The sequence below is a fragment of the Harmonia axyridis genome, chromosome 5, assembly GCF_914767665.1.
Source record: "Harmonia axyridis chromosome 5, icHarAxyr1.1, whole genome shotgun sequence".
NCBI classification, from domain to species: Eukaryota; Metazoa; Arthropoda; class Insecta; order Coleoptera; family Coccinellidae; genus Harmonia; species Harmonia axyridis.
Window position 1 is genome coordinate 26,182,630 of NC_059505.1, and position 25,346 is coordinate 26,207,975.

The 25,346-nt window shown below is 32.0% G+C and overlaps 1 protein-coding gene across 3 annotated transcripts; it reads left to right on the forward strand.

The window, feature by feature from the left end:
- Positions 1-1,321: 1,321 nt before the first annotated feature.
- On the forward strand, positions 1,322-24,928 carry LOC123680799 (mast/stem cell growth factor receptor-related protein Kit-like). 3 transcript variants are annotated; one of them, XM_045618895.1, is made up of 19 exons: positions 1,332-1,714; positions 7,922-8,058; positions 15,236-15,275; positions 15,440-15,547; positions 15,603-15,688; positions 15,769-15,886; positions 15,970-16,002; positions 16,687-16,788; positions 17,298-17,383; positions 17,600-17,859; positions 18,318-18,493; positions 18,942-19,122; positions 19,387-19,438; positions 19,496-19,655; positions 19,768-20,002; positions 22,175-22,260; positions 22,869-23,028; positions 23,114-23,325; positions 24,506-24,928. In XM_045618895.1, the coding sequence occupies exons 2-19, from the start codon at positions 7,999-8,001 to the stop codon at positions 24,769-24,771; spliced, it is 2,421 nt and encodes an 806-aa protein (XP_045474851.1). In that variant the 5' UTR covers positions 1,332-1,714; positions 7,922-7,998; the 3' UTR covers positions 24,772-24,928. The 3 variants fall into 3 exon arrangements, 2 of the variants coding, with proteins under 2 accessions (XP_045474851.1, XP_045474852.1); XM_045618896.1 differs by lacking the exon at positions 1,332-1,714 and adding an exon at positions 5,884-5,976; XR_006747568.1 differs by lacking the exon at positions 24,506-24,928 and having other exon boundaries at positions 1,322-1,714; positions 22,858-23,028; positions 23,114-23,246.
- Positions 24,929-25,346: the final 418 nt, after the last annotated feature.

Consider the following 25,346-nt stretch of genomic DNA (forward strand, 5'->3'; position numbering starts at 1 on the left):
ATTAAAGACACATAATTGAACAGAAAAATAGACAAATTTCAATAATAGATTTTTAATAAATTTTCAACAATTTATTTTCAATAAATTTAAAAAACAAATCGAAGCATTGCCATTGACTTGCTACAGCTATATTAGATTTATAAAAAAAATCTATATTGAGTAAAATATATATATATATATATATATATATATATATATATATAATCACCCTGTACTTCACATATCAATGCATCAAAGCATTTTTAGGGAGATCCTTAGAATATAGATAGAAGGAACGGAAATTAAACATTCGTGCTCGATCCCGAATACAAGAGAGATGGAAGTTTAGTGTCACCAATCACATTCGATCTAGCCTATTGTGTGTGCGAGCCATAGGCGTGGAGAAACCTGATTTGATTGTTGAATGCCTTATCAGGAATCCTTATTTCATAACTTCACAATAGCTAAATCATTGTGAAAAAAACATTGACCCTTTTGTGACACGAAAGAATTTTTATGAATAAATCACATTGTAAACTATTTTTGAGCATGAATTGATCATTTCGAAATTAATCAATTCGTGTTACGCTACTGCTATAGTGTCCCGTCAGACAAAGAGTGACGAATGTTGGCATCAGTTACAAGGCGATTTCCGTTCGTCTTATTAATGTTCTAAGAGTTGAACATTGAAAATATCAACACCACATGAGAATGAATTGAATGTGGACAGCATTCTACAGAGTGGCGAATTTTGGGTTATATTTATTCTACGGAATGGAACCGCGAATAACTCAAAGGATCTTAGTTTTCTCTCCAGTACTCTAAAATCGATAGATTCCAGAATTTCTGGGACATAAAGTATATTATTGACTAATTTGAAAAGCAGACACATATCAGTCTTCTACGATTTTCCTAAATGCAACATTTTGTTCGGATCTAATCTTCTGTAGTTTGGAAATTATCAATGAATTAAGATTTCGAATGTTCACGGACACAATACTCCCAGTCGGATTTTGTCCATTAACGATTTGTCTATTCTCAAAATTTCAAAATTCTTTGTTCTCTCATTCTAGAGATATTGTGTTTATGGACGGTCGGTACCACACAAAAACTGTCATCGTCACGAAACGATAGAGCAATCTGTTCTGAGACAACCGATCAAAAGCACTTTTAATACATTGTTTAGTCCGAAAAAAATTGATTGAATTAAAATCAACTTATCTATTGATGAAATTGAAAGCATGATATCAACGCGATCTAAATCGAGTATCAACCCCAATGACAGCAACACGCAGTCGCCAGTCATAACAAAGTTTGTATTTTCTCTCTTCAGATCTCCTTGCTTCAACCCAGCCAGAAACAATGAATTAGAGAGTTTCCTTGATAGACGAGCTATTAAAAACCACGTTTACATCGCGAAAAGCAAACAACCTGCCAATAAAAATAATGAAAATGTTTTAATCTACCAGTATGTTTCCCTCCAATTGCGAAAGCAGTACATCCTCAAGGTGTTTATCTTCTAACTACTCAAACTCGAAAGATTAAACTGATAAAGCAAATATTGAGTGTCAGTGTTTTTCGAGGCTTGGATATGTGCCGTCGATTTCCATCAAATCTATAGTTTAGTGAAATAAGGCAGTGAAAAAATTATCTTGGAAAAGTGTGCAAGTTGTTTTTAAGCTAAAATTAGATGGCGATTTTCGTTCTTTGAAGTTGCAATTTGGAATGCTATTAGGTAAATATCGCTTGATCAATGCTGTATTAAAAGTACACTGAATTTCTTGAAACAAAAAAATATTCCTTAGTTCCTTGTTGACTGATAAACTCATCGTTCAATTAATTGGAAGGAGATAACGTCAAGCTTATTCTCGAAATAATCAAAATCCCATATTACAGATATCACAAACAATCATATGCGTGCGTATTATTATTTAATGACGAATTGTTTTGAGTAAATATACTTTCAGATTTGTGAAGTTTTGCCGACACGTTCTAAAGAATGCTGAAAATCTCACAAATTATAATTTTCACTTTGTTGCGAAAGTCATCAAATCGGATAAAAATAACAAAACGTAGATAAATAATCAAAATTACAGGATAAAATAGAATATATTATTTTCATCATTACATCATACAAGTTACAATTGAATATTATATAGTATTCAAAATTTTATCTACCTTTCAAATTCAGTTCCTTATGTTGGTTTTTGCAGAACTTTCATTTCTATGATTGTCATAATCAATTTCTATGTTCAGTTTTGGTTTCATCATGGAATTGTTAACCAAATCTACGAGTTGATTGTCCAATCAAGGTTATGTGAAACCGGCAATAAGTGTTATAACACTTTCATTGTAGTAATTGTCATAATTTTATGTTGGATTTCAATTCATTCTTGGATCCACCATAAGTGATCGATTGATCAAAAAAGTTTTTCGAGAATTATAAGTACCTACATGTTCGTAAACAATACATTGACAAGAAAAAGGCAGAAGAAAACAATTTTGTTAATATATTCCTATTATAAAGTCACAAAATATTTTCTTTAGAAGGGAATGTATTGCAATATGAAATTTCGATATTTGATTATGTTTTAAGTTCTTTTAATTCATTATTTGTAATGGACTGAAGGACTTCGATCGATGGCCTTCAACGTTGATCATGTTAAATAGTGATTACTATCATTATTCCCAATTATAAGCTTTAGGAATTGAAATTGTTATTTTTATAGTTTGCGTTTTCAGGTAGGTTGAATACAAAAATCGATTGAAAGTCCCTCGATTAACCCTTTTTTCGAGTAATACAAAAACTATTGGAATGAAAATTGGTGGAGAACCTAATTAAATAATTTTAAATGTTGAAAATCAAAAAGCAGCAGACATTGTCCTGCCAGAAGTTATTAGAAATCATCACTTTTCGGAAACGATATGAAATCACCAAATTGAAGACAAGTATTATTTTAATAAAAAAAGTACAATGTCTTTCACCACCTTAACTCTTACATTATAGTATTGAAAGTAAAAGTTATCGAGAATTTGAAAATAAAATTAATAAAATTTGAAGACTATATATTCTGCGATTGAAATGAAAATAATAATGCTAAGCGTAATATTTGAAGTATGAATTTCCCTGTAGAAGTTTCACGCAATGTGATCGTGGTTTCATTCAAGTATTTCATTTATATTTTATCTTTACAGGGAAAATCAAACAAGAGTGAGTTCATTAGATGATATTATTATAGTATCTATTATTATTATAAACGCAAACGATAATTTTTTTCATTTCAAGCCAATAACTGAATATCATGCTAGAATGCTCAAATAATGACAAGATATTGGGTACATCAGTCCATCAATTAAAAACGGAAGTAATGTATTCATTAGTTCCGATAATTTATTTTTGCATATAGAAAGTTATCTATTCCATCCCAAACTTTTGAATATTCAAGAAAGGCAAAACATCAGTTAGTACTCATATTTTCAAATATTTATCGCAGGTGATAGCTGGATCAGCAAATAGTACAAATGAAGTAGTCGTATTCCACATTTGGATATATTTCCGGATGTACAACAAAGAAACATTTATCTTCCTTATCCCCCACTTTTTATCATTTATTTATTCAGATTCAGTTATCAAGAATTTATTCTCAATTCTCAGTGCTAATATCATATGAATATCAATCAATACGGGAGAAAATTTCACGAGCATTTTTGAAAAATTTTTTGTATTAAATTGAGGTAAATGATGCATTCCTGCATTACAGGATGAAAATAGTACAAATAACCCTTATAAATCATCTGGAGAAAAAAATAATAATCTACTGTAATTCATAGAAATTGAAAATTTTCATTATTTTGATATACCAGATCATGTCAATGGTTCAAAGTTAGTATTCGATTAATAAATGATCGTGCGGATACCTATATAAATCAGCATTTTCAATCAATTTTTTTTCAATTCATTCGGAAAAGAGGATGTTCAAGCGATCACTACATATATAGTTATTACAATATAAATTTGCTACAATGTTCGAAATTCTTCTTTGTTCATTAATGTCTTATAGATCACTCGACTTCAAGAAGTACGGTGTGTTCTCTGCACAAATTCAGTCTCTTCCGTAGAATTTGATCTCTCTAACACCACATATGGCTGGCATAGATCATATTATTTGCCAAATGAATATGACACTCATTATTCATTAGTAAATAATCATTATTCTCTGAACTCTGAACATTAACACGAAATTCCATACTCACACTCTATATATCCTTATTGTAGAGAGTGTAACACTCTATATCCTTATAGTATAGGGGAAATGCGGACAAAATGACATACTGTTTAGTTTTTCAATCATATATTTTTAGTTATTTCAATAATACTCCCATTATGGTGCTAAATACTAAATTTGGTTGATTGTTATCAAGTATTATAAGCTGAAAATTCAATTGAATTAGAAAAATAAAAGATATAAGGAGTTACTTTGACTTCTAACAAAATCCGTTTTGTCCGTATATTACGGGCCAAATAACACACTCGTAATGGACATAATGACATATATAATAAATGCTAAGTTCGCAAATAAACGTTTTGGTTGTTTCAAAAACAGTAACAAACGATGTATGAGCCCAGTGAAAACTCTGAATGCAACGAAGCCACTGATCACCAGGTTTGGAAGGAAAAAACGTCACTGCAATTAATGCAGGGACAGTCATCGTCACCCCTTTTTTTTCTTAATTTTAAACGGTTTAATGTCGGATTCTTCATGGTTATCGACTTTTTATTTTTCAAAGGTCCATATTTCTTTACCACCGGGTTTTTTTATCGTTAAATAGTATTTAAGTTACTTCTTGTTTCTTCTTCTTGGGTGGATTGTTCGCAGCAGATTTAGCCTTGATTTTGTCAAAATTAGGCTTTGTCCCCGAGGAAGTTGTGGAAGAATTTCATTACGAAAGGATAATGATCTTCTAGAAGTTCCGGGTATATTGTAATCATCAGGAATCGATAGGTAATTTTTTACAAGAAACATACCAGAAATTTGACGTTCTATCACGTATAATGCATGCAAACTATGAACAAAATAGCATGAAAATGAGTTCACGTGATAATCAATCTATAAAATTCTATATTATTTTCAAAAATATATTTTCTTTACATGTATCGGACAAAATGACATACTATGTCGTTTTTTCCATCAGGATTGTATGTCATTTTCTCTGATATACACTTTTTATAATATCGAAGTACAATTTGAAAACAAAACCAATATTCATCTCAAAACTTATTCATTACGCCATAACCGTAATAACAGGAATAAATTCAATATACAACATATATTGTCATGACACTCTCCAGAAGCAATTTAGAAACCGAGTGAACAAAAAAAATTCAACCGACCAAAACACATTTGTGGCTATTACACCAGTGAAACCGACCATTAGGATGTCAATTCCTTCACAGGATTGTCGTCAACACAAGCGAGACCAGAATCACTGTGTAACCTGGAGCTATACGGCGCCAATTTTGAAAAATCCTAAAAGTTCATTTTGTCCGCATATGTCGTTTTGTCTGCATTTCCCCTAGATAGAGTGTTATCATGATGACGTTTTATAGGGATACAACGTCATAATTCATCGATTCGATTGGTGTCAACAAGAAAGTTAATTCTACGATACTATACTATACTTAATGTTTACAAATGAGTTCAGATAGTGAAGATGACATATCATCCACATTTCCAGGAATTAAAGAAGCTGTGAATTTATATTGAACCGTTGAACTTATTAGCCCGAATATCCAGAAATTATTCTATTATGTATAATTCACTGAATGGAGAAATCTCCAATGTTGATCCTAATCCGTCTTCCTGGTATAGGTACTTCACAAACTTGTTTATGAAATATAAATGATCCAATTTGTGTACAACCTAGTCAGTGTTTTGAGTGTTCTAGAATCAGTTAGGTATACGAGTGACAAATGACAGATCTAGCATGAAATGACAGGTCAGGATGCATGCGATTTAAAATACTTCTGAATCATCGTAATTGATAGGAGTCATATAATATGAGTCCTAATTGAAGACTATAATACTGTACACATCCTGAATTATCAAATAATTCAGAGTGCATAATTTAAAAAACACAGTCACCTTTACTTTTGATCGACTTTGATGTGCTTTTTTCAGTCGAAAGCATACTTATATTCACATGTTTCTGATTTATCGAATATTTAAAACAGATTTTTTCTTACAATTGTGAAATGGCATTACACACTTGGAATGAACTGGCACTATTCATATAAAATATGATGACAGATGACTCACAAACGATTGAGGACGAGAAAAGCCCTTGATATAATATAATACAAAGGTAAGACTGTGTTTGTATCACTGGAACTATGAGAACGTGCCCAACTAGGGCATTGGAGAACTTTACACATCTCAAACCTCTTCATCTTGTAATAGATAGAGCCCATAAGGTCAATGCAAGACTATCCCTGGAAGGTAGATACAAGCAATGAGGGAATTCGGAATCAGAGAGCCTGGTCCTCCCAAGCCAATCACATACCATCAGCTAACCTTCCCAGTGAGGACATGATAAAGAAAATTTGCATCGAAAAAACCTTCACTAAAATACTATTATTAAATCTCAGTTCTCAAAAAGAATACCATTTGGTGGTACACGGATGGTTCTCAAACTACTATGGGGACTGGCACAAATGTTCACTATAGGTAGGCCGCTGTCTAAGTGTGTTTTTAGTAAGAACCAATCAGAAATGTGATAAGGCGATACATTCATGAGCTCACATATCAACGATTCTGGGATGGTATCGGAGTACCGAAGAAAACTCAACGAAATAGGCAAGAATAACAAGGTTTTTTTAGTCTAAGTTCCGGTCACTCAGGAATGAAAGGAAATGAAGAGGCCCACAACTTGCCAGAAAAGGAGCACAAATTCCTTTCATTGGCCCAGAACCTTTCTGTAGTATAAGCAAATATACCTATAAGAAAGAGTTTCAGGAGGAGGAAAAAACCGAAAGAGATGTTTCTCTCTTCGAAATCTGTCTGGGATGGATCATTTCAAAAAGTTTCTTCGAAACTTTGACACTGCGAGATCTAAGAAGTATCTGAATCTTAGCAAGAATATTTTTCAACTCCTCACTGGGTTCCTTACAAGGAAATTTCGTCAATCTCCTCAAGTCCTTCAAGGAATTCTGAGTCGTTCCTTTGCAGATTGAATTTGTAAAGAGTGGTTATTCAATCAAATTCTATATGTAGTATGTTGGTGATAAGAGCATTCTTACATTTCTATTCCTGGCTTTTATCATTCCTAATGTTTTGATATTCTCATCCTAAGAAAGTTCTGGTTATTCCGTGAAATCAAGGTGTAAAAAAATGTATAGTATTCATTCTACCTTAATATAGTTAAATATTTACTCTCGCCAATCAGAGATGAATTTGTCTAAAATAATACTTTTCAATTTTAGTGTTACACTTGCTTGTCGTCGAATTTTAGGTACTTAGTTGAATTTAATTGAATATTTGCAGTATCAAAGACTTCCACTATAGGACGAATTAATTCTTTTTGAATATTTAGATTCAGAATTTATATTCAATAAATGCGGGGAGACCTATTTCCTTGAAATTTCAATAAATCCAAACTCAACTTCTTCATTTAGTTGTCATACATTGTCATGACACAGCCAAGAATTTTTATGGTTAATATAATTTCTGAAGAGATATTATCCCGGAATTTCGGTAATAAAAGCATTTTGAACAGAAAGTACCAGTTTACGAAGATTCATTCTACTCATTATCATTAAAATCTCACAAAAAATAAGAATTCAAGTATTATTTGATTTCCTTTTCGCACATGTTTTGTAACAAATAACTGTCAAAGAGTATAGGATAGTACAGTGAATTATTTTAATTCAATATTAATTTTACAGATATGAATTGAATTCAAGGAGGATATTCAGCTGAGTAACCTGAAACTAGAAATAATGGGTAAACTAGGGATATCATCATGAATAGGTCGATAGCTGTGAGCGTATTTTTCATCTGCGCGATATGTACTTCGACAGTGGTGAGTAAAGAGTATTGAAGGCCAAACAAATTGAGTATAAATATTGTACCAACTGATTGATTCTATACAGAAATACGTTTTGTTGACTGAAAAAGAAAAAAATTGTAGATTTAACTGAATAATATATATTATTAATACCCACATAGCAAAGTATGAAATGTCATTCCGAGTAATCTTCTCTGAAAATCAAATAGTTCTGTAAATATTTGTATAAGTACCTTCTTTTTTTTCCTGGAGAGACTGTTTTATAGCCTTTCTTATTTTCAAGTTCTATTTCATTGAAAAAATATCATTATATTATTGAAAAATATATCAAATACCTACCAAAATGTCCCTATTATCTCCTAACCGAACTCAACCTTTTTTTTGGATGATCCATCCTATTCAAATTCATTACTGATTTCCAGTGAAAAGCACTGCTCATTCAAATAATAGTTAATAATTCATTTTGTTTCGAAGAATATCTCAAGTCCACTAAGTTTTCAATAAAAAATTTTGATTTTATGACCAAAACCAGAGGAAATTCAAGAAGAATATCGAAGGAATATCACCCAATATTTCCATGGCCACTCAACCTACAGATTTAAGATTTGGATATATGGATGAAATAAGAATTCCATACAAAATTAATCATCAGAACAGAATTATATACAGATTGGGCGCTTTTTTAATGGGATTGTATTGGTAACTTTTAAACCATAAGAGTAAGAAGGTCGGTCAAATGGAGAAAAAGTTGCATGCATAGAAGCATTATCAAGCAGTTCAAACAAATCGAGATTATCAGGGCCGGTTATTGAGATATCATAAGAAAAGTAAATTATGTCATTTTGATTTTTCTTTTTTTCCCACTTTATTTCAAATATCATCAAAAAATGTTACAGGAAATTTTTTTTTTACAGTAAATTATCCTCAATTTGACGTAATCAGATTTCGTATCCAACGTTTCGTACTCTCTGGGCCACCCTCAACCTAATTTTTTTTCAATACGGACCTGCATATCTTATGACATTTCTCGAAATAACTTTTAACGCTGAATTCAACGATATATCATACAATGTCATTCAAAGTTGATTTTCAGGTGATTTTGACCCTTATCCAATTTTCTTTGGGTCGGATCTGTATTACCTTCATTTAGTTTAATTAACAACATGCAATATGCCATAAATTTCGATGAGAAAATCAACTTACCCATCTTGAACTGAATGAAACATATTAGAATCAAAGCAAAAAACCAGTTTACTGGTTTCTTGGTTCTTCTTTTATAATAATCATTTAAATATTTCAATTCATAATAATTGAACGAAAGTATCATTTAATGAAAGAAAAATCAAATGATTATTCGAAAGTAAATGAAAATTAATGAAGTAAGTGTTCGAAATGTCCACCATTTTGTAAAATGCACTTTACCCATACTTCTTATACATTTGCTTGTTTGGTCTCCTTGAATACCTTCCAAAACATTCTCAATTTTCTCGCGAGGTATCACTATTGTTGTATTTGTCATTTGTTCCGTTGAAACAAATTACAGAATCGAACTTTATTTTGAGATCATTACCATATAATTTTTGCAAGGCTTGGTATTCAAATTTAAAATTATTGTATTCGCGTCTCTTGACTATTTTATTAACAGCAGTTTTTGAAAAATTTCATTCACAGGCCACCTTTCTCGACTTTTTTTCTGGGTTCGATTGAATTTGATTCAGAACATTGATATCGTTAATAGACTTGTTTTTTCTTACATACACACCATTAAATTTGGATGAGGGTCAAAATCACCTGAAAATCTACTTTGAATGACATTGTATGGTATATCGTTGAATTCAGCGTTAAAAGTTATTTCGAGAAATGTCATAAAATATGCAGGTTCGTATTGAAAAAAATGAGGTTGAGGGTGGCCCAGAGAGTACGAAACGTTGGATACGAAATCTGATTACGTTGAATTGAGGATAATTTACTGTCGAATAAAAAATTCCTGTAACATTTTTTGATGATATTTGAAATAAAATGGGAAAAAAGAAAAATCAAAATGACATAATTTATTTTTCTTATGATATCTCAATAACCGTCCCTGATAATATCGATTTGTTTGAACTGCTTAATAATGCTTCTATGCATGCAACTTTTTCTCCATTTGACCGACCTTCTAATTCTTATGGTTTAAAAGTTACCAATACAATCCCATTAAAAGTGTGGCCACCCTGTAGATAATTGCTGAATTTTATTGGAAAAGAAATACCCAATATTTCCGTGAACACAGATCTGATCTGATTGATTCAATACAAAATTTTATTTTGATCGGGTCAATAAAAATAATACAAATTTCAAGCAGAATATCGAAAAAAATCAAAACATATTTCACTGACCAAAACCCAAGACCCACAAAAAATATTGAAGGAACTTCGCTCTCAGATATTTATCCGCTTTATTTGAATACATTCAATCTGATTAGATAATGCCATGAGGTGAGAAAATAATTTTATTGACTTATTAAAGTGTTTATTCCATCGGAAATGTTCTCCGGAGATTATTGCGAAGTTATCTAAATCCCAATTGGACATGTTTGGTTCCATCCTGGAGTGAAATTGACAGTCACGTACTCTATCGATAAGTTACGGCAGCTGTTCATTCTCGAAAAATTATTTTCGTCTGCTGAATTTGTGATAATAATATTTATTGAATCTTCAAGAATCATTATGTACAAACATAAGATATTGAACACTAACAGAATAACTGCAATTTCCAAGATTTTCGCCAGTGGAATGTCTCGCAAATTTCATCAAAAAATAAAAAGAATAATATTTCACTAAATTTCAAAACATTAATCTATATACATACAGGGTCCGGCAAAAAAACCTCCCTGATTTCAATAGGCATTTGCAAAAAGAATAAGAAACATATAGAACAATTACTTATATTTGTGAATAGCCTATATGATGCCATTTTACATCACTTAGTACACTTTACTTGGTTTTGAAAATTATGTCTGATAAATGATGTCCCCCATTGTTAAGACATTCACGAAGTCTTTCCCTGAAGTTGTCCATAGTTCTTCGTGTAACTTCCCTTGGAATGGCTGCCACTTCCTGCCTAATGGCATCTTTTAGTTCTTGCAGAGTTCTGGGACGATGTTTGTACACTTCAGCCTTTAGGTACCCCCACAGAAAGAAATCACAAGGTGATAAGTCGGGTGACCTTGGGGGCCAGGAAATGTCTCCTCTTAAAGAAACAAGACGTCCAGGGAACAACTCTCTTAACATTTCCATGGACCGCCGAGCTGTGGCTCCGTCCTGTTGGAACGAAACTTCTTCTTCCTGATGGTCTAAAACAAACTGGTTTATCTTGGGTCGGAGAAATGTCTCTATCATGTGACAATAGCGATCGGTATTGACCGTTACTGCTTGTCCATCTTCTTCAAAAAAGTACGGTCCCCACACCAAATTCCGCAACTGCGCACCAAACTGTGACTTTTGGGCTGTGTAGTGGTTGTTGGTGCAGTTCCCTAGGATTTTCTGTAGCCCAGTAGCGTAAATTCTGTTTGTTAACAGTTCCACATAAGTGGAAGTGGGCTTCATCAGAAGAAATGAAAACAGCATCTGGGGGAATGTTTTGCAAAATGAAATGAATGAAATGAAAATGGCACGTACGCCGCTATGGAACAATACCCCCTCCCGATCTCTACCCCCACTACAACTCACGCGGTGGCCTACTCAAACCGGGGAGGTTTTTTTGCCGGACCCTGTATATAAAAATGAATCCCTTTTCCCTTGGTCACGGCATCACGCGTGAATGGCTGGACCGATGTCACTAATTCTTTTTTTGTTGTATTTGTTATTATTAGGAGAAGGTTCTTATGTAAGAAAAAATTCGAAAGTTGCACAGGAAACTAGAACATTTCACTTTTTTAATAAAATAATGTCTAACTGGCAGTAATATTCACGTAGTTGACATTAAAACAAAGAAGTGTAGTTTACATGCTCTTTGCAAACTTTCTTAATAAAATAATGTGTCACTGGCAGTAATATTCACGTAGTTGACATTAAAACAAAGAAACGTAGTTTACATGCTCTTTGCAAATATATCGGTCAGAGTTGGTCTGTGGTCGGAGTTATAATAACAAAATATGTACCTACATAATTCATTTACCATTTCTTAGTGTACTTTTCACATTGGTTTCTACAGGATAATTTGTAGAGTGCGTTTTTTTCTGAAGTGTTTGTTCAAAAAGGTTAGTCAAATTAATATAGTGTTGGAAAGTTTTGATAGACCATTTTCATACTTTTACAAAAGAATAGGAATTTAGTTTTTTTTATTTTCAGTTGAATTTTTTGTTTCTAAAAATGCCGGCAATCAGACGTACAAACTTAAGTCGCATTACGGGTTCTGCGACTTAAGTTTGTAGGGCGGTACGAAGTTCGCCGGGTCAGCTAGTATTAAGTATTTGAATATTTTCAACTTCGTTGTTGCAACTTATATCAGTAAGTAGATAATAACGACTTCGATATTTTAAATGCAACACCCCGTAAATTATTAGGTACTCTTTTCGGTTGGCCGTAGGCTCTAGATTATTTCTGTATCAAGTTTCTCATTTCTATCTCCAGTAGTTTTCGAATAACCGATTGATTTAATTTTTCTCGTGCAAAACTTCAGTACTTTGAATCCTAGAAAGCTGCTGAGTATGGATTACTAATATCCCGAGCCGAGTATCTATTATTTACGTATAACCTAATCGTTGTTAAAAATCCGAGACAGAGATGTCGCTAGCCAAATTGCCGACCTAGGCAGAGACCCAATTTGCCGCCCTTACAGAAGCCAACTCTGCAGAATGCTAAAAATTAATATTGGATAATCGGGATCTAGAGCCCATACTAGCGTTTTTGGCCAAAAAAGGTAGGGGGTGGATTTGATTGGATTGGTGAATTTGTATTGATAGATTTGGTTGTGAAAAACTCCACATTTTCTTTATGAAAAGTATTTTAGGAAAGGAAACAATTATTTTAGGTGTAAACATTTTTTACCGATTAAAATTTGAATCGATTAGATGATTTAGGAAACATGAAATGTAATGAATAATAAACGTGCCCAACTGAATTCTTATGAATAAATGATGAAATATTTTAATTCAATTCAAGTTTCGGATTCTTCTACCGAGTTTCTACTTCATAAAACACTCGATCTTTTCGTTTTTTTTTCTTTGATAAAATTAAATAATACAACCGGATGATTTTAATTCGAAGAGATATCGCAGACATTCTCGATGCAAAGATGTTTAAGATAAGGGAATTTGATAAAAAAAATCATTATTGAAATTCGTTGAAATAAAAAAAAATATTTATTACATATTTGTAGGAATCCAGATTTCTCGGAAGAAGTAGATAATGCCACTGAGCAGAAGAGCCCAGGCTCTTCTGCTCAGTTTTGACTTTTTAAAAAGCTTGAACCTTCTGTTTTTTTTTTCTTTAAAATTATCGAGTATAACAATCAGGTTGTGCGGACGAACCATTATTTTAAATTCGAATGCACCCACGCCCAATACTAGTTAGTTTCATAATAAAAATGGAAAATATTATTATAAAATAGAAAAACTTCTAATATTTCTTTAGGAGCATAAGTTGGAAATGGTGAAATGGAAGTGTTTTCCGTATATTTTGCATTCTCTTCTAAGAAATCCATATTCTCATAGAAGAATTGAAAAGAAAAATAATCCAGAAGTGGCAGTAAAATTCGACAACGTTCAGCAAAGCGAACGCCGACAATCCTGAAGAGTGAATGTGTTTTTTCAGCGCCAATAACTCGTAAACAGGGAGGTGAGGGGATTACGCGACATTTGGACATTTATGAGTATAATGCATAATAATCTTTGGTGGGTTTTTATGTTGAATAAATTTGTCGGTCTTCGTTCCTGTTGTCGCTGACCGAATTAAATCTCATTCGGTACTTGTTGATCAAGCTCGAAATGTCGCCCTTGAATTTTGCAAAACTAGGCGACCGCCAACCCTGCCTCCTTCCTAGCGACAGCCCTGATCTGAGGCTTTACTGAAACATACTAATACGAGGAGAAATGATGCGTTTTTTCAGATGATGTATTGATTTTACTTTCAAAAGCTATAACATCTTCCTATACCCAAATTGTATATACCTTATTGAAATCAAGTTTTCATGCCAATAATGGCATTATTAAGGTACATTTGTATTAGGCATCCATGAAATGTCATGTATATTATGATAATCTGACAACCGGCAAACATTGTAAAATATTGTTGAATTTATTAATGGAGATTTTATTGAAATAGGATTCAAATGCGAGGTAATAATTAAACATTTAAGTTTTGATGAAATTGGTTATTGTTCACGGATAATGCGATCAAATTGTTGCAAGAACATGCAGAATGTTCTTTTTAATGAAATAGGTATACCCTGACTTGGAACCAATGAAAATAAGAAAATGTAAGCGATTGAAGAACAATTTAATCTTTTTTTATGGATAAGACTTAAAGCGGAACGAACATTGTGGAAGCCTGCAAATTCAAAAAAGATAACATTTTGAATGTATTCATTTATTTCAACGCAAATCCTCTATCCTCGTACTTCCTCCGGATGTGTAGAAAATTCAGACATCAAAACATCTCTTTCTGCATGTTCTACAAGTGTAAAATAAACAGTTTCATCAACACTTCATGTGTAGTGTAGATTATTTATTGTATTTCATTCGAACGTTTTTCCATGAAATATTGGTTGAAGAATTATTCAATAGAAATCAAGAAGGCTACAGTCAACCGAACAAATATATAATATACAGGATGATTCCATTTGAAATGTCGATGTTAGTTTAGTACCCCCTCAGAGCTAAAATTATTCTAGACCAATATAGAACTGTGATTCCTAAACTAATCCAATTAAAGCGAGTTACTAATACATTATTCACAATTTTTTTGATGGATCACTCCCTTGTCACTGTATTACAGTGACTGGAAGAAGTAGGTAATTCGTGAGTTCAAAGATCTTGATCTTGACTGCGGATCTCATTTGATTTTAAATCTTCAAGTTCAGATGTTATTGATATTATAAAGATGCCACCGACATCTGTTAGAAAACAAGTGGGACGCTAAAGAATGTAAATAAACCATTGAATTTTATTTCCTGTAAATATACTATGTTCATTATATGTTATGTTTTGCAGGCCTCATACCAATGCAACAACAATAATTCGACAAATGAAAGTAAGTGAATATTGCGTAGAGCATGTATCACTCGGCAATTGAATGCAATTTGCTTTTTGATAGTCTCTCAGGCGAATTTATTTATTACTGGATTGAATTAGATAGAATATGGAAATAAAAAAATGGAAATTATTACTAAAATTTCAAAAATTGATATTTTTCAGGTTCATCGTCATTTCCAAACAAAATATTTCAAAAAAATGTGAAAATCGATCGAAAAGAAGATCCAGATCAAAGAACTCAATTGAGAATCAGGCTTTGGCCTACAAAAGGTGAGTTTCATTTTTTTTTCAGTCGAATGTTCCTTCAAATTTAATTCAATTTCAGATTATCTCGAGAATACATGTAAAGTTATACTTTCATCTGAAGGTAATAACTGCTTCATTCATAGTGAACAAATATTCAATTTGAAGGTGAGTTTCAATTAATTTCGGTAAAAGTTTTCTCAGAGGTTCACGTCGATAGATTGGAAATATTCGATTTTTTTTTGCAGGAATCAGTAACTATTCCCAGCTTAAAAAAGTCCGACGAATATTTGAAACCAGGATGCAATTACAGCTTAGTTTTCATAGTTGAAAACTTCTGCGTACAGACGTATTATCAAATTCCAGGTAAAAATATATTTTGAATAATCAGCTTTTTTCATAAGAGACTATTTCAAAATTTTATGAATAAACTCACGTATTTTTTCCAGAGAAAAGACCATGTGAACATTTTCCTTTGGAAGGTATGTAACATAATATTTTTTATATTATTAATAGCGTTTTCTTATTGTAAAAGGGCAAGTTTGTTTTATGAAATTTTATATTTTTCGTTTCAATTAAGGGTGTACACAACATTTCTCACTAAGTTCTTCAGTGCGGATTAATTTTGTTTTTGTGCGGAAATAGCTTGATCAATTTTTTCAATTTTTGGAAGAAACCCTGCTATTGCAGTTGATGGGATGAAAATTTTCCTAGTATAAAATTCCAACAAAGTCGGATCAACTCCAGAAAGCCCGGTAAACAAAGTGAGAAAAAAAATTTAATCGGATAATATAGTAAGGGAAAAAAGTGTCTTCGGTTGAAATATATGTACAACTCAAAGACTTACCCTGTATATTATTCGTATTTTGAATAGTTGTTAAGATTTAACTCAGTCAATTCAACGGCAATAGCAATATAATGGTGTTTTCCTGTTCTGAGACAATTTTGATCATAACATAACATAATATATTTGTGTTTGTCCTTATTCCCACTACAAAAAAAAAACCTTCTTTGGTTCAACCGTGGAGGACAAAATAACTAATTTAATTTACATAACATAATATGTAAACACACAGTTAAGATTAGATAGAAATTTGTGGAAGTTATTCTGAAAACAATTATTTTGTTGGTACATACCTACTTGAAGAGATCTCCTTCTATTTCAGATACTTTCGATACATTTCCAAATAAAATTCTGGATGATGTATCAATATATGCATATAGGAAGAATGCAATTCGACTCAATATATCATTTTCTGTGAAACCAGGTAATGAAAAAATATATTTCTCAGATATTTTTATTATTATCTTACTAGTTCGAGACTGCTTCACCTGAAGGTATCTGTGATGTTAGGGGGTATATTATTTTGAGATTTATTACTTCCGAGTATACCAAAGCTTGTAGTTTCATTGATTAAACCTTTTGGTTTCCGATTTCAAAATTTTACTTACACAATTCTCATCCGATTTTGATCAAATTTACTATGAGCTTTCAGTCTAGGCTAGTCCCAAACAAAATTCAGCTCTACCCAAGAGGTATACCTACATACAATATTTCATGCTCCATTCATTCGACTTTAATTTAATTTGGGGAAATACGCGGGTATTCAAGTTGGCACATTGAATATTACAAAGGAATATTAGCTCTTTTGATTAGAAAATTTGATAAATATAATTTCGGGAAACCCAAAAATAATTTAGTTTAGAGTGCTGACTTTTTAGAATCGTTAAACAAGAAATCAGAATGTTGCACAGAATTAATTGTTATTTTTTTCAGAATATATTAATAGCAGCGGATCCATCGTCATTAGTTCTAAGGTACCACGTTGTAATCACCGAGAGGAATTTCTTTTCAGTTTAGCAGTGAGTCATCGTATTAATTTTATAATTTTAATGAAAAAAATTACTACCTAAATAAACGCTCTGCCATTCACCTTTTCGTGAACAAATCATCACACATCAAGCCCTTGAATTGAGGTTTAAAGATTCAATAACAATACAGAAAATCTATTTCATCACATACTAGGAAAAATCTCATACCAGAATTATATATAAACACATTTGTTTCTTATTTTACAGGAAACTAGCTTGGTCATACCAAGAGCTGAATTCCCTCACAGTTTTATTGATGTAGGATGCGATTACATGATAGATTTCGAACTGAATGACGGATATTGTGTGACAACAAATTACAAAGTTCCAGACTTATGTATAGGAAATAAACCAAATGCCGAAATAACGGACGTGGTGAAAGAAGAAAATGGGAGATATAAGATAAGATGGAATTATAAGACAAATGAGAGAAACAAGACTTACCCAATTATAAATATAGGATATAGGTTGGTATAATTCTAGAATCATGAGAATCTTATATGAATCAATCGAAAACTTAAAACTGCCAATGTTCATAAAATATCTGAAATGGAGGCATTTCATGCGTGGGCCGTTCGAAAAAAGTGAAATTTATGTGAACACATAACAGTATAAAATAAACGAAAAAAACACAATTAACATTTCTATTTCTTGATTTCAAAGATGAAGTTTTTTTTTCATCGTCGGATTATGTTTGGTGGAATAAATATTAAGTACTTTATATGTATGGTGCTGATGAATTTGTTACCAAAACACATTATTACAATATTGTATTAAAATTGGTTAGAGTGGCTCACTCTAAGTAATTTTTGTGTTTCGAGTGCAAGGAATTTTTGTTTTATTCGTTTCTTCTCAATCTATCGTTAAAATAGTTATGATAATTGAATATCAAAACAAACTCAGGTATAATTGAAAATTTTCACAGGTTAGAAGATGTACCTTACAGTGTGTTCAACAATCATATGATCACTGGAAATAACTTCAGCTCTAACTACACTTATTTGAATTTTTCTGGCTTAAAAAAAAATGGCATGTACCGATTAGTAGCTACTTTCATCAATGAAAAAGAATGTTCTAACGTTTCTTCGTTTGATTTCGAAGGTGAGTACTCTATAAGATTAATTTAATCCGTAACAATGATTCCTTTACCTGTTTCTCTAATTTTGAACATATCATCATCAATAAAATATTTAAAATAATTCTGTGCCTGTGATGACTCTTTACTACCCCTGAGATGTCGTCAAAGGCTGTACAATTTTTGGAAGAACGTTAATACTTGGGACATAAACCCAACCATTTTACGGCCAGTCATCAAGCTCCGCTATGAAGATCAGAGGTGTATAGGGCAGGGACCACTGATTTTCCATACTGACGATATCATCAGTGGTCCCAGGCTTCAATACGACAATCCCCGACAGAGAAAAATGGCTGAGAACGCCTAGCCAAAATATCTTCTTCAAAAAAACCAAATATTATATTATTTTATTCAATTTTTATTCAATTCGATTTACCGATATTTAGACGTGATATTTCAATGTATTTCTTTCAGTTAAAGGAGAGCCTGGCATGCTTATAGTTATTATTGCCTCTTCTATTCTGTTATTCACTATCGTTCCAACAATATGTATATGCATTCCATGTCTTCGTTCAAGAATTGTACATTTTTCAAAACATTTATTTGGGAAACAAAAACAAGTTCCTCTTCCAAGGTCAGATGATGATAAAAACATGTGAGTAGCAGAATTTTTTTTTATCTACATAGCTAACATTAGATGAACGTTATTAGGCAATGGTATTGATTATACAAAATACCTACACACAAAATTGAAGAAATATCTATATTTCATTAATCGATGCAAATGTGGAAGTTCCCACATTTTTGTATTTTACTATGAAATAATATTTCAACTCATATTCCATTTATTGTTCCGACCAAAAAACATCTTTGGATTATAAGCAAAAAAATTTATACAATAAAATTTTAATATTTACAGCATGCGCAGAAGAATTGAATACAACACATTATATGTTCCTTTAGAATTACAAGTAAGTTCAATTTTCGAATTTGAATTGTCCTAGTATGACTCTAGTTTTTATTTCAAGAACTGCGACAAATTCGAGTTTTCCTTGAAATTCCAAAAATTGGAATTCGAGCCGAACTCAGAACCAAAACCAGGTAATTTTGGACAAGTATATAGAGCAAGAGCTTATGGTCTCAACACAGTAAAAGGTTTCACCACTGTTGCTGTAAAGATGGTGAAAGGTAAGAAAAGACATGAAATATCCTTATGTAAATGCGCACAAATCCAAATAATTCGACTATCTATTGATTTTTTTCCTTATTCATCTAAGCTCAATCATTCTATGATTCACAGACAATGCAAGCGAAGACGAAATACAAGCGCTAAAAGAAGAAATTAGTACGTTGAGGAAAATTGCATCACATGGAAACCATGAAAATGTTGTGAAAATGTTAGCATGTTGTTCAATTAAAAAACCATATATGATACTTCTCGAGTTTGTAGCATGTGGTGATCTGAAAAGCTATCTGAAAGATCTCAGGAACGAGTGGCTGCTCAGAAAGAGGAATGGACATTTCATTTTTCCAGGGTAAGTCGATATAGCTATTTTTACAACTAGGAGAATATGAATTCTATATTTCTCGAAGTATTTCCTGAGTTTGGCAAATTCAATTATGTGTAGGCTGTCACTGGATTTTGTGCCTTATCCTTTGAGCAATATTGAAAAGCGACCCATCACAATGATAATATTTTTCACGGGCTATACAAATATGTTATCGAGAAAACTATCAAACTAAGGCATGAAGAATTATTGAAGAAAAACCATTTTTCCAAAAAAAAATTTTTTGCAAATTTGACTGGTTTTCAAAATGCTGAGGTCCAAAGACAATTTCTCTCACCAATTGTTTCTTCATTTCTCGTTGCAAAATATACTTTATAATATTTTACCATATTTTCTGAATGCTCAATCAATTCTGAAACGGAATATGTAAATATAGTGGTGGTTTTATATTTATTTCAATCAATTCCATTCAAAAACGACATGAGAAAATTCAGATTAAATATTCGGATTTGATGAAACAAATCTACAAGTTCATGTGGGGTGACCGCTTTAAGAAATACAGAGCAATTATTTTCCAGAATTTGAATAATGCATTCGAAAGGCATATTGCTCCGATTAGCAGAAATAATTTGTAAAATATCAACAAGGTAATCATTGAAGTCAATGGCTAATTTTTTTGAATTACATATTTCGTGTTGAATTCTATTAAATTTTTTCCTGTCAATTCTTTGCATATAGCCTACATAGGTTTCATCTTACAATCCAATTTTGTTATTCTCTTCTCGAAAACTCCATATTTTTTCAGTTTTAACAATTTATCATATTTTTTTTTACAAGGAGTATACTGATTTTTGTATGATGAATCGTATTCAGATAAAACTAGTAAAATATCCAAACAATTTTTTGTTTATTTTATGGTAGCATTTGGTTTAAAGTGAATTTTCTTTTTCTTGTGTACTAGAGTTAAACGAAAACATTCACTGAAGAGGCTTATAAATTGATTACTGAAAAACACGCCATTGTTCATTGATATTTTTCGGACAGATTAACATTTGTTCATGCTTGCTGTGACAGTTTACTTCGGAAAAGTTCTTTGCTTTCATCAGTGAAAAATCTTTTTCGACAAAGTATATTCTAAGAAGTGTTACTCATTTCAAAAGATACTTTTTGAGCTATATGATCAGAAATGTGGTACTCTTAAACCTCAGCTTTCAGCTTACCCATAAAGTTAGTAGATACCTACATATATTATCTAAAGAACTTTTTGGAAGATAAGTTACTCTGGTAGTGTCATTAATTTGAGGTTCAATAGAAAAATTATTCAAAAGAGTGAATAACCTGTTTTTATAGTGTTATTCTCTTCCTTCATTTCAATGTTGAAGTACCTTGCTATAAATATGATGTTATTGGGTTTAATTTTTTCGGATAACACACATTCGAAAAAATACCTCGATAGTAGCATTTGGAGGTCTGTACACTGACACAATTATCATCTTCATTTTATTGACTTCACACTGTATCGCACTGCATTCGAATTATTCGATGGGAGATAGGTTACTTTAATGGATTCACATTGCTTTGCTGAAATATTATATTCAGAGATTCTATCTGCTCAGTACACGTAGATCTATAAAGGTAGATTAACAGACTTACAGCAAATTTAGTAGATCACATCGGTCAAAATATTATTTAGAAGTATTGAGTATTATTAATTATTGTGAAAAGATTTTTGATTGAAAAATTGGTAGATTGAAAGGCGACACTACATATAGTGGTGAAATTTTATTTTATTCTTTATTTTTTCTGTCAAACTCAATGCATATTTTTTTTTGCTTTCATCAGCATCCTCACGAATAATTTGTGCGCGATTCATTCCATCAATAACTATTTCTATGGTAGGTAATCATTTTCCTTCGAAATGGCGTTTATTTTATTTATTCCGCAGAGAACTATTGAAAAGCTGTGTTTTTTAAATTACGGATAATATTATTTCTTTATGTTAAAAGTATGCTTCGATTTAATTTTAATTTAAATGTTGTATTCCACACATATAGTCCAAGCATTAAATTGAATGAAAAATTTGGTTAGTATTCTAAATAAAAGAGTGTTTAATTCAAGTTTTTCTACTTTCGGAACCAGAAATTGATAACCCTTTACTTCATCCTGGCAAATTTTATTAAATTTGTGATTTTATTACAGCGATGCAACAAGCAATGGCTCATATATATCTCCAAATACCAGAACAATCAGTGAAACTTCATCAAGTCTTCCGTCTCCAACAGAAAGTTAGTATAAAACTAGTTTTATCATCATTATTATTATATCTTACCTATTATATTCTCAATAGAATTGAAATTATGACGATTTTTTCAATAGTTTTTCTGATGAAAGTCAAAGGTAGGAGTGTTACCATCAACGTTTCAATACCTATAAAATTATATTGTACCTATCACCCATCAATATACAGGGTAAGTCTGGTTTGTACATATATTTCAACCGAAGATTCCTGAGGTCATTGGAAACACTTATTTCCTTCCATTTTTTCCGATTTGGCACGGTTGAAAAGATACATTCTATTGAAAATCCATAAAAAAATGTAATTTTTATTTATATCTCGCAGATGGGATTGAAAGGTAATGGCTTTTGGAATATAAGTTTTTATTGATGTGATGAATCTTTTCGAAACATAAAATTCCATCGAAATCCGGTCAACTCCAGAATGCCTGCTATACTAAGTGAGAAAAAAAAACGAATCGGTGAAAATAGTAAAGAAAAAAGTGTTTTTTTTTTACTTCAAGAATATTCATCTTTGGTTGAAATATATGTACAAATCGAAGACTTACCCTGTATGATAGTACTTTTCAAATAATATTTCACAATAGCATATTTTCAGCGGAATCAACTGTTCTGTTCGATGATACTGATGATAGCCCACTTCCTCCTACAACACCAAGTAAAATAACCCCAGCTTTGAGTAATGATGAGCTTCAGAACTTTGCAATCCAAATAGCTCGTGGCATGGCATTTCTAGAGAGCATATCATTAGTTCACAGGTAAAATGAAGTTATTATAGAACTGCGATTGAAACGAACTGTTAGTTTTAGGAAAATAAACTATTAATCCATATGAATTTTTCAGAGATCTCGCAGCACGAAATGTGTTGATAAATGAAAACCGAATCCTGAAAATTTCGGATTTTGGAATGTCAAGAATAGGAGACTACGTCCATAGAAATGACGGCCCACAACCATTGAGGTGGATGGCACCAGAATCAATTGAAAAATTCACCTGCACCAGCAAGAGCGACGTTTGGTCTTTTGGTGTAGTTCTCTGGGAAATAGGAACACTAGGTGAATAAAACTGACTGGTTTTGTCCGTAATTTTCGAATTTTTAGCCTTGAACGTCTTGAACGATAAGGTTTGACACTCTGAAGGTGAATTCGTGGTCAAATTCATTATGGTCCGTTAGGCCATATACCGGGTGTCCCAAGTTATCCTATACAGGCAATGTCTAGCTTATTTGACAAGATAATAAAAAATAAAAAAATCTCTTTGAATAACATCAAAGTACCTTTCCAATGATGTATAAGAAAGGTTCTAACATTTGACAGCGCTGTGATAGCTACCCCTCACTTTTTATTCTCAAATGGCACCCCCTGTATATTGTCAGTGAAAATTGCGTGTCATTTTATTCGGAATACAACGATAGCACATTTATTTTAATTTTTTTAGCAATTACAACAAAAAAATGTACATTTTTGAATTCTTTTGCGTTATTCAATTGCCCTTATAAAAATGAAATTCCTCCACTCATGTCTGTACAAACTTCACATATGAGAAATAGAAGAATATTTTGTTTTAAAAAACCGACTCTATCTGCTCACATATGGCGCTATGGGTTTTCGGGCCACACTACTTCGGCCCCGGCGGATTTAAAAGGGGTCGTTGCAACGCAACAGGGTCACCTCTCCACGATGGTGAACAGCCTAACTGAAGAGTACACCAGCGATCTCGAAACGAAACTCCTGGGAGAGGGCGTACCTCGTAATATGGTTCGAGAAAGACTCGCCAAATTGGCATCTAGATTTAGAATGACTATTTGAAGTCTTATTCAAAGTTTTATGTTGATTGCTTCACCAGAACTAGAGAAAAATAAAGAAGAATATCAAACAAAATGACGAAATATTTCCTTAGCAGTTCCAAACTCCGGACAAAATTTAAAGCTGATAACATCATCATAACTACAAAAACTTGGAACAGAATATCGAAAAAATTATATGTGATGTTCGCAATTTATAATGATTTTGGATTCAATGAAGCGTAGTACCAGATGAGATCTCGTTGGGTTCAAACAAATATTATGTATAACAAATAAAAAGAAATTGTTTCTGGTATCTTTTTCCACCAAAAAAGTTGATGCGACTTTTTAATCTCTTCTGCAGAACTTTGAGAATGTAATGCTGAATTGTCATATCAATTGTTCAATGTTAAATGTTTCCAATATAAATATTATCAACTTTTTTCTTTTAGGTGCCTTTCCCTACGACAGTATTTCAAATGACTGCATTTTAGAATATCTCTTGTACAGTTTGAAAAGAGAAATAAGACTGATGCGTCCAGAAATCTGCACAGACGAATTATATTCGTTGATGTTGAAGTGTTGGTCATTAAAACCAGAGGAGAGACCAAGTTTTCAACAAATTGTCGATCACCTAAACGGCAAAAATAAGAAAATATATTTAGATTTCCGAAAACTGAGTCCAGCCTATGTATTCCCGCCTACAAAAGAATCATGAAGACATTAGAATGATTCGTTAATTTGTAATGTCTAACTTTTTTTCATTTGTATATATTGCATCAAAATGTTAGCTACTCATAAAAGTAGTAATTTTAAAATTGATTTGACTGAATGTATAATAAAAATAAATTAATTTTTGATTTTTTTAACACAGATATCCCCAAGTTTTCTTTGAAAGGAGATACCACCAAATGAGGATGGTATATGTAATTTGAATTCTATGATATCTGATAGATATGCCAATGGAAATCCTTCTTCATTTTGTGAACCACATGGAACCCATTTAATAATTTGAAATTGAAAGTTATACAAAAAAACAATTCAAACAGATCTTCATTCTTATATTCACTCTACGACAATTATCCTTTGTATACTATATATATTAGTTTCTCTGGCACTTTGATTTTCAACAGAAAAAATATACCAATATGGCAAAAAAACTGATTGTTTACTACATTATTCGAATACAGAAGGTTTATTCCCTAGAAGAAATATCAATTCCATTTTTTTATGATTCGATTATTTTTGTTTTTGAAGATAATGAAGAAGGTATTTGAGGTTTTTTCCTCATAT

Bases quoted from the DNA above. Each gene is read 5' to 3' on its own strand.
- LOC123680799 (XM_045618895.1), top strand. From the start codon at position 7,999: ATGAATAGGTCGATAGCTGTGAGCGTATTTTTCATCTGCGCGATATGT. The intron at 15,548-15,602 runs GTGAGTTTCATT...ATTCAATTTCAG, and splicing joins CAGGCTTTGGCCTACAAAAG to ATTATCTCGAGAATACATGT. The intron at 19,656-19,767 runs GTAAGAAAAGAC...TATGATTCACAG, and splicing joins TGCTGTAAAGATGGTGAAAG to ACAATGCAAGCGAAGACGAA.